Genomic DNA, 15,703 nt, shown 5'->3' on the forward strand with positions numbered 1-15,703 from the left:
GTGAATCAGCTTGCATGCCTAAAATGTGTTATTCACAAACTCAACAAATCCTTTGATTCATGCTTCCTGTTCGTTTATTTTATAGTGCCATCTATTTTGAAAAACAAAGTCCATATCCTCGTTAGGTATCAGTGCAACAATCTTCTCTCTGCTGCAACAGAGCAAGGCTGTATTTAATTCAGATAAGAATCACTAGAATTCAAATGCAAAATAAGCTTTCATCCCTAAACCAGCCCTGCACTTTTCAAATCCATCCAGATTCTGGTTCCCTTTTAAGCTTCATTCCCACATTCTCCTCCACCCTCCATTTAACATACCCATGCAATTCTGCTTAATAGGTATGCAGAGATCCTGCTGCAGCATGTGAGGTTCTGCGGTCTGAGGTATTAATCCCAAAACAAACATTAGAAGAGTACTAGCACTGGATCTGTGGCATCTTCCTAAAGTCATACACAGGGCAACAACATCATAAGAAATCAGCAGCTCTTTCTGGGCTCCCTTCTTCCCCAGCAATAATAATAACAACTTATTATTTGTACACTGCCCATCTGACTGGGTTGCCCCAACCACTGTCTCACATTTCATTTATTTTGCACTGGACACAAGCCACTAATGTAACTAATAAGGGTACAGTCATCCTCACATAACCAGCGTGGAGTAGTTAGCCTTATCGGGATGAAAGTAATGTACATTCAGATCGGTTCCTTTGGGGTGTATGTTCAGGACCCAGCTGGGCAGAATGAGCAGGAAAGCCACCCAAAGGCAACCCAAGGGAGGGATTTGAAGGAAATGAAGCAATATACACTACCATCCAAGAGGAGGAGGGGCTCCCTGACCAATTGGTCCAGAGTCTAAAATTAACTAATGCCATCACTGCTTCAGATGAGCATCTGCATCCACACTGCAGAGCTCATCTAGACCTTACTGAACTGGCTGCATGCATCTTTCAATGCAGCCTGGAATGTGCATTCTCATTCAGGGCCACTAATTATTTTGCAGGAATAGTAGCATGCAACCTAAGCCAGATCGGAGTTCAATATAGTTATTATCAGCAACTGTGAAATGAAAAGCACCTAGTTTGGAAATTAAATATTTGATAGTGATAAGAGAAAAGCAGCTTTTTCTTTCTCTCGCTCTTTCTTTCAAAAAGAAAGCACTCACAGAAAAAGAATTGCAAGCAAAAGGCTCAGAGTTTGCTATTAATGTTTCTGGAAGACTGACTTGATTCTTCCTACCATAGCACAGTAATGGAAGGATAGTGTTCTATATTTGTGCAGCTTGGAGGAAAGTTGTGCTTATGCTAAAAGAGTACCTTTATTTTATCTCTCGGACTCCACTTCCCATTTGTAAAAAAGCAAACAAAATTAGAATAGCAATGTCAAAACTAAAGAAGAAAACAATTTGTGAAATAATATATTGTCAAAGTCACCATTATCTGGATTTCAATCTACATTAGCAGTTGTCAGGGTCATTATTAAATTGGCTGTCCACTCCATGGGTAGACAAACTAAGGCCCAGGGGCTGGATCCGGCCCAATCGCCTTCTAAATCCGGCCCACGGATAGTCCAGGAATCAGCATGTTTTTACATGAGTAGAATGTGTCCTTTTATTTAAAATGCACCTCTGGGTTATTTGTGGGGCATAGGAATTCGTTCATTTTTTATTTATCTTTTTCAAAATATAGTGCGGCCCCCCACAAGGTCTGAGGGAAAGTGGACCGGCCCCTGGTCTACACTGAAAACATTTAAGGGCCACTCTAGAAAGTTTTGGGAGCTGGTTTTGCAAGTTTCAGGATGTTCCACTTTAGAGAGGGCAATAGTTGCTACTCAAATGGCTTAACCAAGTATGTGAAAATATTTAAAGTCTAATGGTCCCAGTCAGCTTATGTAGTGTTTGTATATTGGCCAAGCAAGTTGTCTTGTTCTAGTTGCAGAAAATGGAGAGAATGCTGTTGCATTCAGGTCCTGTTTTGGGCTTCCCTTGAGCATCTGAGATGCTGTACTAGACAGGCCACACCACCACACTTTTATAAAATGTAGAGAGCATTCACACACACACACACAAAATCAAAAAAATAACAGAATTATGGGGTTATGGATCTATAGATCTTAAGACGCTGGTCTGTGAAAGAGTGGCTTACAAATCACCGAGCAACAAGATGGGCAGTGGCTATAGATATGTGATTCTGAGCACTGCCATTTTCAAACAGAAATGCTGACAGAGTTTGCTTACAGTTCAGCAGTAGATTAAAAGCTGATGGTCTGATTCTAAGTCAGCAGAGGTCCAGTGGATTAATATGAGCTGTAGGAAGCAACAGAATACACAAGCCCCGAAACATTATTTCACATCGTCCAGTCATTTAAAGCTTTTCCATTGCACAACGCAGCCTCTAAGTGCTTCTGTGGCTTGGCAAATGTTCTATGGTGAGATTTCCAGCACATCTTCTTTCCAGTCCTCTCCTTCCTGCTCTTCATTGTCCAGCTGCTCAAATTCGCTAGACTTGTCAGGTTTTCTCTCTCCAGGAGTTTTCAGGAATCTGGAATTTTAAAGAAACAAACATGCACACTTTGAGCTAATCCGTATTCCCATTTGTTTCTCAAGCCCACTTCCAACCCCACTCTTTAAGGTACAGTCATTGGGCCAAACAACACATTAAAGTGTCCCAGGAAACAAGATTAACTTAGCCATTTTGTAGAAAAATCAGTGGTTAGGGACGAGATCAAGAACATGCTTCCAATCCAGTTTAAGGACCAACACCAGCAGTCTTCTGAAAACTGGTATGGGTCCCCAGTTTGGATTGGAAGCACACTGTAGGTCTGGGCCCCATAGCTGATTTTTTCTGTAAAATAAAAATGGCCAGAGTATGCTTACTTGAAGTCACATGCAACTTGGTCTGCATCTCAGCATCACATACAGGATTCCATGCTGACTAAGGGGCTCATCCTTTGGGTGAAGGTCCTTGGCTCAAACCCTGCTGTCTCAGAGTTCCTTGCCACCAAAGAAAAGTCCCATAGCTGAGCAAAACAAATTTTCAAAAGGTTTCATACCTTTTAGCTGAGTAGATCTGCACTGTGGTGCACAACATCTCCCCGATGCAGGTGGGACACAACCAAGTTGCCCCCATCCTCCTCCTCCTCCTCCACTAGAGAGCAGAGCACTTTCTGTGCAGCAAACAATACCTACCCTGCTAACGTGCAGTTCTCTCGCAGTAACTCCCCAGTGAGCTCACTTTACAGGTTGAACTCTTATTTTCTTACCGGAATAAGAGTTTCTGCCCAGGTTCCTTTTTGATGATGTTGAGTTTATAGTAATGTCTCAAAGCTCTTGACATTTTCTCATACGTCATGTTCCTGCGGTTCTGTAAATTCAAAAGATTATGGGTTTCATTCAACCGGAAGTTGATTTCCTTTGGCTGCAATAGGAATGGTTTAAGCTCAGTTAGCTAAAAAGCACCATAGGATCTTCCTGCAGAATCGTAGTTCAGTGGTCACTGGACTAGATGCTTGAACACTCCATTCCAAACGTAATAAATTGCAACAGATGCTGTTTTAAATAGAGCTGAGCGACAAATGGTTCGAGCAACTTCATTTGAAAGTGTGAGTTAATAAGATTTTTTTAAAAAAACAGCTGCCTTAGTGTACATCAGTAGTACATTTAGCCCAGTGATGTCTATTCCAATTGGCTGTGGCTCATCATTGTATCAGGAGCAGCTCTTTCCCATTCCTGCAACCTGAGTCCTTTTAGCAAGAGTTAAAACAGATTGCACTTAGAATTTTAGTGCTCTGCCACCAAGCCCCCTCTTCCAATCCCTCTTAGATTGTAGATAAGAATTTAGAATAAAATAACCTGGTAAACCATGTTTAATGTTTGAACAGGACACCTGCTGAGATCTTTAGACAGATGACTTTATTTCAAGAAGAATACCGTATTTTTTGTCCTATAGGGTGCACCGGCCCATAGGACGCACTTTTTTTGGGGGGGGGGAATAAAGAAAAAAATTTATTCCCCCCCCCCAGCCCCAAAGAACAAAGAAGCCATGACAGCGAGCGGGATGGATCCCGCTAGCTGTCCTGGCTTTGTTTTTAGCCTCGGGGCTGGGGGTCCAGGAGCGAAGGCGAGGTTGCGCCCAACCTCACCATCACTCCCGAAGCTTGTGGGGAAGCCTGAGCTTCCCCTGACCCCAGCCCCCAGAACGGGTCCGGGAGTGATGGCAAGGTTGCGCAACCTCGCCATCGCTCCCGGAGCTTGCTTGCGGGGCGGGGGGCAGGGGAAGCCCGAGCTTCCCCCAACCCCATCCCCCTGAACAGTCTGTTGCCCGCAAGCCTTGTGAGCCCGGTGGGCACTCCCGCCAGGCTCGCAAGGCCTGCGGACATCTGTGCGAAGCACGGGGCGCGCTCTAGAGTGCGCCCCGTGCTTCGGGCTGCAGGTTGCTGCCTGCGAGCCCGGCGGGCACAAGGCTTGCGGATAGCTTCCTGAAGCCTGGAGAACACCGACCCCTCTCGCTCTCCAGGCTTCAGCGAAAGCCTGCATTCGCCCCATAGGACGCACATATATTCCCCCTTCATTTTTGGAGGTGAAAAATACGGTAGTTGTTGATGGCAATGTGGAAACTCCAAGGCAGGGTAAAATAAATTTACCCACTTTTTAAATCTAAGACAATCTTCCAACTTTACCAATAAAAAAATTGGCCTAATCATTGTACCTAAATCAAGGGATCCCCACATGAGTAAGTACTCTCGGGGTACTTACTTGGGTATGGATCTGTCAGCTAGGAGCTCTTACCAACCAACAGATCTGATATCCCCATATGCCTGCTCAAACAATGCACCCTAAAGGCAGCTTCAATAATAACATTTATACTATACATTATTTTTATTAGTTAGGTTTTTAAACCTGCAAGTATCCCTTCTGTTCAGTTGTTTCACCAGAATTAGGGACGGCCCAAACAACTTTTTAAAAAATAAAATCTGCATCTACGTAATTCCACATGAGAAGCTTACTGGGTACCTTGTGATTACCCCAGAGCCTGGCTAGTCCATTGGGGTCAACAACACGAAATATCTTGGCCTCTTTATCTTCCCATTTTATAAATGCTTCGTATCGGCTGTCACAGAGGAGCTGGTAGACGTAATCCCAAAGTAACCTGCAGTCTGTAGTATAGCAGAAAAAAGAAGGGTTGTGGTTCAATTAGCTAGGATGACATAAATTAGCATCTTTACTGGGCAATTCTGTATCATCCTTTAGGTGAGGGTGCATTTCCAAGCTACCACAAATAAGTGGCCAATGATGTGAGGAAGAGCAGGACTACCACGCTGCAATTTTGTGCCTGATAGCAGACCTCTCTTACTCTCAGTGGGTGAAAAGTTCAGCATTTGCCCCTGTGTGGCCTGCAGCTAAGAAAGGAACTAAATGTTACCTCAGCAAAACACAGGTTCCCATAGCAGTGTTTGCTGAGGTAATCCAGGAGCAAAGAAAGCTTTTATAGGAGACAAGCAGCAAGCCGGTAGGATGTGTGCTTGACCTCTCCCACCAATTATCCTCTGAAAATGTCCCCTGGCTGTGTTTCCCTTTGCTTAGTCTTCCAGTTTGAGAGCCTGGCCCTGAGGAGATATTCACAGTGAGCTTGAAAACAGGGCAAGGGAAGAGGATGAAGCCTTCCCTTCCACCAGCCTATTTTTCCTTGAAAGTGCCGCCTAGCCACACACCCCTCCCATATTTCCCTTTGAAAGCACTGCCTACTCCCCATATTTCGGAATTGTCTTGTGTTTTATTTGCGTATATTTTTGTAAACCTCTTTGGGAAACATTTTGTTTGAAACACAGTCTACAATTTAAAAAAAAATCAAATAAAACGCTTTGAGTTTGTAGAAAAGGTGCCACAGAAATTACAAATATAATCTGATTTATGACAATGGAGCTAAGGATCACAGAAAATTCATGCTTACCAGCAATTTTACCACTGACTGGAGCTGGTGTCCCAGGAAACGAGCAAATAATATCTCCCCTGTAATTGATCCCCAAATTATGATCAGAGAGGCTGATGGAGCCAGGGCTGTAGAAGATCTTGGCTTGAGATCTAGTCGTGTCTGTATGGCTTGGAAGACTTGTAGGGATGATCAACCTTTCTGTCGGGTGTGAATGGCCATCAGCTGAGAGACCATCTAACTTACATCTCACACCTGTGAGGAGATCAGGGCTTCATTCAGTATATTCTCAGTCACTTGAATACTATGAAATGAACTTATAACAAGAAGTAAGCCCAGGACCCAAAGCAACCATGACAGACTAACTGGCTAAAGTTCTTTCCTAGCACTATGTATCTAGCATGGACTTTGGCACCTATGGGAAGAACCCCAAAGATTATCTCAGAAGAGAAGAAAACTGAAGGAAGCAGTTTATTTTATTTGGATCCAATATCCTGGCATTGTTGCACCAGGCTATCAGTCCTCTGGTTAGAGAGATAAGCTTTTGAACTCTTGAGAACTGGTGTTTAAGTTTTCTGGTTTTCCTCCTTCCTCCCCATCTCTTTTTCCTTTCGTGCTGTGTCCCACTGGCTGAGACCTTTTTAACTGGAGCTATCAGGGGTTGTACTTGAATCTTCACTTTGCTGATCAGGTTCTCTAAGCCTTGCCCCCTCTCCCACCTTTAAGGTCTAGATTCTGCCTGCTAGCATGTGAGACTCCAAGATTTGAATCCATGGCTGCTGGAGTACCAGCCAAGGGTAATTGACCAAGATGAATCCACAACTCCATAGCACTTACCTTCTGGAGCGCTCTGGGCCTGTGCGTGTTCTGCATCCCGAAGGGCAGAGTTAAAGAAAGGGCTAGAAATAAGGGCTCGCCTCTTGGTCTTAATATATTGGAGCAATTCATACAAAACATCTCCTGTGGGAAAAGAAATAGAGAAAGACCAATCCCACGTTATGCATATCCCCCAAAAATAACATTAATGGCAGTTTAGGGGTATATGTTGTGAAAACCTATGCACCATTTTCAGAGAATCGTAGAGTTGGAAGAGACCCTGAGGGTCATCTAGTCCAACCCCCTGCAATGCAGGAATCTCAACTAAAGCATCCCTGACAGATGACCATCCAACTAAAATCCTCCAAGGAAGAAGAGTCCACATTTGGTGACTCAAAAGACATCCTAGTCAGTCAGGAATTTCCATCTTGCTTTGCAAGGCAGAAGCCCAGTTTACTGAGTACCTGAGAAACTGAGATCCACTATTAAACTCAGCCAAGTATTTGACCTACTCAAAATGATTTTACTTCTGCCCTTGGATGTTGTCACCTTTTGAGTGCAAAGGCTTTGCACATTATTTCCACGCGTTCCCTTTAGTGTTGTAACTACATCCAAGCCTTTCTAATTCTCTTTCCCTGTAAGAAATCCTTCATTTCCCTTGCGTTATTAAGGGGAAACATTTCTAACCTGAGTTAGGAGCCCGCAATCTGAAATCTTCCTTGGTGAGAATACACAGGGCTTTCCCGTTCATTTCAAACTTGCTTTCGTCTGTTTCCCTGAGGGAATATTCTTTCTCAGCCCATCTCAGCCAGTGACTCACATCATCTTTGCTCCACAGAGAGGGCTGGATTCCTGCAACCAAAGGAGACTGATGTTTAAATTAAAATAACAAGACAATGCTCCCCTCCCCCCCTGCCAACCAGCTTCTGAGACTTTCCCATGTAGTTCTTATACATTTTCAAGTCTATATTCACAGCCATGTGGACTAGGAAATTGCTTTTTAGAAAACGAAGGGTGAGGTCCTTAGGATGCTGAATTGTGCATCAAATAATCAATTCTGCATTCTCATAGTATAAAGTATCATATCAAAATACACAACCCTGAGCCAGGCTGGCTTCAGACATGCACTTAAATAGGCTTTCTATTTCCTGCATCTCTAAAACTGAACGAAAAGTTCATTAGAGTGTACCTGTATACAGTGGTACCTCAGGTTACATATGCTTCAGGTTACATACGCTTCAGGTTACAGACTCCGCTAACCCAGAAATAGTGCTTCAGGTTAAGAACTTTGCTTCAGGATGAGAATAGAAATCGTGCAGCGGCGGCGCAGCCACAGCGGGAGGCCCCATTAGCTAAAGTGGTGCTTCAGGTTAAGAACAGTTTCAGGTTAAGTACGGACCTCCGGAATGAATTAAGTACTTAACCCGAGGTACCACTGTGTCTCATTTAACAATAGTTCCCCTTCTGCTTTCTCTCTCATTCACATCACAAGACATTCTTAGGATCACTCTGCCTTAATAGGCGAAGAAGACAGATGTTGTGTATAAAGAAAAGGTGGGTTGGAAGCCACTGAATGCTGGTTCGGCCATCATTCTTGTCCATCCACTCCTCACTCCCCAAGCTTTTACCTGCTTCAAACTGAAAAGCTGCAAAATTCCAGAATTTTTTTCCCCCACCCCAGAAGAAAAGTTGCCTTTGCACAGAAAATGTTGAGAATGCTTTCAGACCAACCCCTCCACTCTTAAAATGTTACGTCTGTTTTCATTTACACTAGGAGTGCTTTAATAATGTGACAGGCAGTAGGTGTGTTTGACCAGGGCATCACCTGACCCAGGTCTGCTCCATAAAAATATTCGTACATATGAGAAGTGATGATCAGAAGCGAGTGTCATTGCTTACGCAGCCAAAAATGAAACTATCCATCTGCAAAAGGGAGATATCAAGAGGCTTGGGGGGAACTCAAGATTTGCAGAAGTACAAACTTCACAGGGGAAATCCTGTGTGAGGTGCTCTTCCCCCCAAAAGAAGATCACGCTCACGGGCCAATGAATGTGGTCTGTCTGTTATGGGGGGGGGGGACAGAAGAGAGGATGAGAGAGGTAATGAAATGGAGTATCCAAAAAGGAGCACTTCACACTGCAACATTTTGTTACAGTTCTTGCTTTTTTAAAAATTGTATTGATCACTGGTCCCTTACATCATGACCCTTCTACTCACTGAGGCAGCCTGGTAATGTGCAGATTTGTCCCTCGTAGAGTAAGGATGGAACAGATGTGGGCTGGAATTGCAGGGGCAAAGCAGATGTTGCCACGGGAGCTGAAGAACTAGTTGCCACTTCACCCTTTAGAAAGGAAAAACATACCGAAGATGTGGAGAACAAACTGGATTCCCCATGTTTGAGTCATGCCTCGCTGAAACATTTGTATCACTCTGTGCTATACAGAAGCAAGTGGAACCTGTTCCGATGGCAGCTTGACGATGAGAGCAGTGTAGAAGGACATTTGTTGGATGATGGACAGGGCCATGCACTTGAGCCAGGGGTCGGCAAGGCTTACCAGCCACAGGCCGGATCACTCCCTTGGAGATCATCCGTGGGCCAGGCTGGCGCAGTGCGACACCAGAAATCACACCTGCGCATGTTCGTGGCGCCAGAAATCGCTTCTGTGCATGCTCAGGACGCTGAAAATTGCGCATGCGCAGAAGTGATTTCTGGCGCCACGAACATGCGCAGGTGTGATTTTCGATATCTGTGCATGCACAGATACGATTTCCGGCACCGCTCGGCGAGTCTCCACACTGCGCTGGCTTAGTGCAGCAGGCGGGGGACTCACCAAGCAGGCGGCTCAGTTCAGGAGAAGCTTGTGGGCCGGTAAAACGGTCTTTGTGGCCCACATCTGGCCCATGGGCCGCACATTGCTGACCTCTGACTTAAGCCATACAGCTCACTGGGTGATCTTGGGCTGCTTACTGTATCCAAGCCTACTCCACATCCTTTATTTGTTGCACAGATAAAATGAGATAACCCCACAAATACTACCTTGATCCCCTCAGAGGGAGGGTGAGAGAAAAATGGATAGCAGAGCTTTATGAATAGCAGTGGTGATTGTATTATAATTTGCTGCCATTTGATCATGATACAGGGCAGGAAAGGCTGGTGAAGAGTTATTCATATCACATGGCACACATATTATTATTATTTTAACCCACTGTTTAGTGCAAATCTGCTATATATCAAAAAACAAAAATAATAAAATGGTGAGTGCACAGGCAAACCAATACCTGCAGGCATGCTCATAATGGACTTCAAGTTTGAAGAACTCAGGAAGGGCAAGCTATTGGCATGGCTGGGAAGGACACACACTTTTTAAAGCAAACTACTGTTTTATGCAAGTCTGATATATCAGAAAACCTGAATCTCAAAAGGAGGTACACACAGGTAAACAAATACCTGCCCACAACAAACCTCGGATTTCCAGAACCCAAGGAGGGTTGGGAAATAGTGACTGGGGGGAGAAGACAACAGCACACCATGCAAATACATCCCATCAAGCACTATCTACCGATGTAGATGGGAAACCTTGGACAGAAATCAGCTTAAAGAGTTCATATGTGGCTGAAAGTGCACAAAACCCCATGGGGGGCAGATCAGATCTGGGGAACCCACGTGTGTATTAACACTCTGGTGTGTACACAGCCATCTTTGGCAGTAATTCACCAAATTTCAAGCACAGAAGGGATGTTTCTGTATGTGCAATTTCTAGGCAAGACTTAGATCTGAAGAAGAAATTTGTTTCATTTTTGAGTTGAGTTATCCTCTTCTCAACTAAAAAATAAATAATCTGTTTAGAGACTACAGCACTGCTGTCACAATCGCTATATGTCTCTTAATCCAGACATTGAAACCATAGCCCTCATCAATAATAGTCTCCTTTTACAGATAGGTAGCCGTGTTGTGGACTTCCGGGTTGGCGCCATCGCTGAATGGCGGGCTCCCTCCGTGCTCCGGAGGGAGCCGGCTCGGCAGGGGCTGGGTTCTACCGCGCCGGCAACACGGGGACCCGCAAAAACCATGGGCACGGAGCCCCATGGACATGGTGACTCGGCTGGCACCTTTGAGCCCCCCCTCGGCCCGCGCAAGAGCCTTTTTAAAGGCTGGAGAGCGGGCGCCTGGGGGGGGGTGCTTTGAGTCCGCCGCTTCCCCTGCCGAGCGAAGCCGCATGCCATTCGGTGGAGAGCGCTGGCTTCTTCCATTGAAAATTTGGATCCAAAAGAACAACCCGTGAGTAATTGGAATATGGATTAAAAAGAGGGATAATTTTTTAAAATCCGGAGCGAGCGGGGGGGGGGTATAAAAAGGAAGTCATCCCCCCCCCCAATTGTAGAAGAGCCAAAACAAAGGACTTAACAACTAAGATCGAGAGTGACCTTATCTTGATGAATTAGTGACTTCGCGAGGGAAAAATATAAGATTGAGCTGGAGGAGAAAAGTGGAATTTGAACTAAAAAGCAACCCCCCCCCCCGGAACCCCGGGAGCGACCGGTGAAAATGCCTGGGGAAGAGAAACGGAGGTTTTGACAGCTGTCAAAGAGCTGTCAAAACGGAAGAACAAAACAGAGACTTTGTTATGAGGACTTTGCCGGTTACATTGATTATAAATTGGATATAAAATGTTTCAAATAAGGATCAACAAGCTACTTGGATTGGTGGATGTGATCTGGAAGGGAACTCAGTTACCGAAATCCATCTAGAGGAGCTGAGGGATATTGCAAGTGTTTTTGATGGAAATTTGAACAGTTGAACAGAACTTTTTATCTCCTGGGAAACTGCAGAAATGGAACATTATTTTGTCTACAGAGGTCTACACACTACAGAAAACAATGGATGTAAATGAAAGGGACATGACGCAATGTTTTGCTTCTGAATAACAAGCCTCTGCAGAGAAACTAGAAACTTTTGGAAATAGAACATTTCGGCAGAAGAGCAGGGAAAAAGCAAAAAATAAAAAGGAGGAGTGTGATTAATAAGAATAATGAAATAACAAGATCTGGACAGAACAGGAAGTGGGAACATTTGGGACATTCAGATTTGACAAGCTTACAGAAATAAAATTGGAGTTTTTACTCCTGGATATAAAAATCTGGATAGAAGAAATGGGCCCCTTTTTGAGATAGACTCCTTCTATGATTGGACACTTGAATTTAAAAATGACTGGTAAAGGACTAGAGAGGTCTGGGTTTAGTGAGATGTGGGAACCCCAGGAAGATATCAGATGTCGAGGGATATTGGGAACGCAACCGGGAAAGGGGGGAGGGAAATCTGGAATCCAAAGGGTGCAAAACTATTTTTTTATCTTGTTTATTTTTATCTGCATTATTCTTGAAGGGGGGGAACTCGTGGAAGGGAATTAGGTCGATCTTAGGGGATGGGAATTTTTGAAAAATTGGGTTATTGACGATAAGTGTAATTTGGGGATAAGAATTTGTTGAATTGATTTGTTAAACTGGAAGACAAGAGGGGGAGGGGAGGGGAAGTCCTGGTTATTGGAAAAAGATTATAAATTGGATTTAATTTGTTTTAAATTGGAAAACTTTAATAAAAATTATTTTAAAAAAAAAAATACAGATAGGTAGCCGTGTTGGTCTGCCATAGTCAAAACAAAACAAATTCCTTCCAGTAGCACCTTAAAGACCAACTAAGTCAGTTCTTGCATAGTCTCCATGCATAGGATACATCGGTGCAAAGTGTTTTTCATGTGGCCTTGAGCAAGGCAATTTCTTTTAGGCTATGTATAAACCATACATTTAAAGTCCACCCCCCCAAAAAAAACAGAGAATACTATATGGGGTGCTGCTTCTACTAGGGGTGAACTACAGTTCCCAGGATTCAGGTGTGCGTGTTTTTAATATATGGCGTATACACACAGCTTCAGTTTTCACCTTTTGTGAAATGGGAATAATAGATACCAGGGTGGTTGTAGAGGGAAATGCAAAATAAATAAATGCAAAGCACTTTGTAACTTAAAGCAATGATTCAGACAAAATTAAGGAAGTTTAGGTCTCATTGATTTTGATGGAAGAGAGCAAAGGTTATGAGTGACTCCATCTTTGAAATAAACAGGATCTATACTCTGGTTTTGCCAGAAGCGGCTTAGTCATGCTGGCCGCATGACCCGGAAAAACTGTCTGCGCAAACGTCGGCTCCCTCAGCCAGTAAAGCGAATTGAGAGTTGAGCGTCCCAACCCCAGAGTCGTTCAACTGTCAGGGGTCCTTTACCTTTTTTAAAAAAAGCTAACCTGAGGCTGATATGTCAGATGCTATAGCTATTTTTAAGCCATATTTCATGCTAATTAACCTATGTCTCTATGGATTTATTAAGTCTTTACTATGTCAGTATTTGAAACTTAAGTCTCAAATCCTCAAATACTTGTGTATTCTCACTGACACTAAGAAGTCTATTCCGAATAGACTGAAGTCTATGTGCCTTTAAAAATGGCCTGAACACACATAGACTGGCTTGTTAGCTGTTTTAATTAGCAAAGAGGTAGTTGTATTAATTGGTTGTTATCTCTACCCTCCCCCCCAAAAAATCAGCAGCACCTTATTGCGTATTGTTTATACATTATTGAACAAGCTGTTGTGAACTGAAGTCTATCATCCATCTAATTAAGTCTTTAAAAAGCACAATACATTTGATAAGTCTTGAAGGTGCCACAAGACAATCTGCTGTTATTGTTAGCCTTAAGGCACTCTTTACACAACAGTTTAAAAAGTGTTTCAGATTCAAACACCCAGTGAAAATAAAACTGAAAGATACCCACCCATTTTTACACTTCACTTCTAAACTATTCTTAAAAAGCTGAATAAAATAGAGAAATGTAGAGGAGGAAATTAAATAATGGTCTAAATTAATCATTGTTCAAGCAGGGCAACAGCAATGATTAACCAAAAACAAACACTCCCCGCCCCTTGCTACAGAATATTAATCAGACCGTCCAGCTAACACTTTATTTCTCCATTTGTGGCAATACATCCTCAAGAACAAGCTCGAGTTGCTCTTTGCTTTCCCCATATATGAAACCCAAATGTACAATCTTCACTGCCTAAGAATAAATGCTGGTTTTTAAAAATGGTCTCCTCCTCTTCCAGCCTACTCGCAACATTCACAAATGACATATTCCAGCCCAAAATTGTCTTTGTCACTTGGTGAAAACAATCGAAAAGCTTTAGCCTATCAGCCAAGGAAAAAAGAAAAGAAAGTGTTTAAGTTTCAACACACATTTATGGTTTGTTTGTTTTTTTAAGTTGATTATACCTCTCCTTGGCCCTCCAGTTTTCTCCTCCAAAATGCTTCTCCTAGAACATTAGCTTATTTTCCTTCCCTCTTGTGAAATAAACTGGGAAGGGGGGGAGGGGGGAATTCCAGAGTTTCTCCAGCCTGAAATAAGCCAATTAACAGAAACAACTCAGAAAACTTTATCTGAGGACTTGGGGAGCTGAAACTGTCCACGAGGAACGTGGGAAGTGGGAGGGTCTCAGGTACATACAGCCTGACACTCGGGACGCGAAGAGGGATGGGGACCACGTGTGCGATGAACTTGGGATGCGCGTTAAGAGAGAGAGGAGAGAAAGAAAACGGAGTTGGCGCTGGAGACTGGACACAGAAGACTGAAAGGGGGGGGGGTACAGGGGGTCCGGTGAGTGCAGAGCGGGTGTCCCACGGGCTCCCAGCATCTCTTACTTACCTGCATTACAGGTGGGAAGTGGAAGGTGGAGCCGCTGCTCCGGGGGCTGGGGCGCTCGGGGTGCAAAGCAAGTCTTCTGCCCCCTGATCCTCGCCGCCCTCTCCCTCCCTCCCTCTCTCTCTCTCCCTCCCTGCTTGGCAAGCAAAGGCAGGAGATCGCGGTCTCCGATTACTGCACTACCCTTCCGGGAAACGAAAACGAAAGAAGCCGGATCCGAAGGTTGCTGGAGTTCAGTCCGCAGAGCACCCACAGCCGCCGGTTTGCCGGCTGGTCCCGCCTCGTTGTGCACAGCCAGCGGCGAGGAAGAGGGTTTCTGAAAGAACTGCGCTTAAAGGACAAACCGGAGCGTTGCTTTCCTGGAAGGAAAAGTCCCGCGGCGCCTTCAAGGCTAACATAGCATAGCGTCCCGAGGGACGGATTAACGCTTATGCACCCCCCCCCCAAAAAAAAAACACTCAGCAGAGCTTCTGCCACGATGCAGTCGTTAGTTGGAGAAGGCAGATCCATCAGTTTCACTGTGCAATGGACGAAACCTGTAGAACCAGAAGTTGGGTGGCCATCGGTCTTGGATGTCTTAGTTGAGATTCCTGCAGGGGTTGGACTAGATAACTCTTGGGGTACCTTCAGGGTTTGATGCGGCCCTAATCTACTGAAAGTAATGGGGCCCTTTACATGTCCAGCTGTCCTTTGTCGCTGTTTTTGTTGTTGTTGAACATATGCTATATATATGGTAATTTATGGACCTATCAAGTATCTAAAGCCATTTGCACATGTTGCCATGCAACCAGACCATGCAGAATGTAGGCACCCTATAGTACAGTGGTACCTTGGGTTAAGAACTTAATTTGTTCTGGAGGTCCATTCTTAACCTGAAGCACCACTTTAGCTAATGGGGCCTCCCGCTGCCGCCACGCCGACGCCGCCACGCAATTTCTGTTCTCATCCTGAAGCAAAGTTCTTAACCCGAGGTACTATTTCTGGGTTAGCGGAGTCTGTAACCTGAAGTGTCTAACCTAAAGCATCTGTAACACAAAGTACCACTGTACATAGAAATGAGCAAACCAGTGATATTTTAGGGAGCAGGCTAGCAGGTGGGGCCCATCACTTACATCATAGGAGCCTACACAACACAAAACACTGTTGCTTTATGTAGGTTTTATTTTATTTGTTTTTTATCTTATATTTTGGAAATGTACATCCAGTTGCTTTTCCCTTTAATTT

At 44.1% G+C, this 15,703-nt stretch overlaps 1 protein-coding gene across 3 annotated transcripts; it reads right to left on the bottom strand.

Moving 5' to 3' along the window:
- Positions 1-51: 51 nt before the first annotated feature.
- On the bottom strand, positions 52-14,745 carry ETV7 (ETS variant transcription factor 7). Of its 3 annotated transcripts, XM_081866595.1 has the most exons (8): positions 14,483-14,604; positions 8,957-9,080; positions 7,427-7,591; positions 6,761-6,883; positions 5,945-6,178; positions 5,008-5,150; positions 3,258-3,358; positions 52-2,536 (listed from the first exon to the last, which is right to left on the bottom strand). In XM_081866595.1, exons 1-8 carry the CDS (start codon positions 14,486-14,488, stop codon positions 2,419-2,421), a joined length of 1,014 nt encoding a protein of 337 aa, XP_081722721.1. In that variant the 5' UTR covers positions 14,489-14,604; the 3' UTR covers positions 52-2,418. The 3 variants fall into 3 exon arrangements, with proteins under 3 accessions (XP_081722721.1, XP_081722723.1, XP_081722722.1); XM_081866597.1 differs by lacking the exon at positions 8,957-9,080 and having other exon boundaries at positions 14,483-14,745; XM_081866596.1 differs by lacking the exon at positions 6,761-6,883.
- Positions 14,746-15,703: the final 958 nt, after the last annotated feature.

Source organism: Podarcis erhardii (assembly GCF_964252035.2).
Source record: "Podarcis erhardii genome assembly, chromosome: 6".
In the NCBI taxonomy this organism is placed as follows: Eukaryota; Metazoa; Chordata; class Lepidosauria; order Squamata; family Lacertidae; genus Podarcis; species Podarcis erhardii.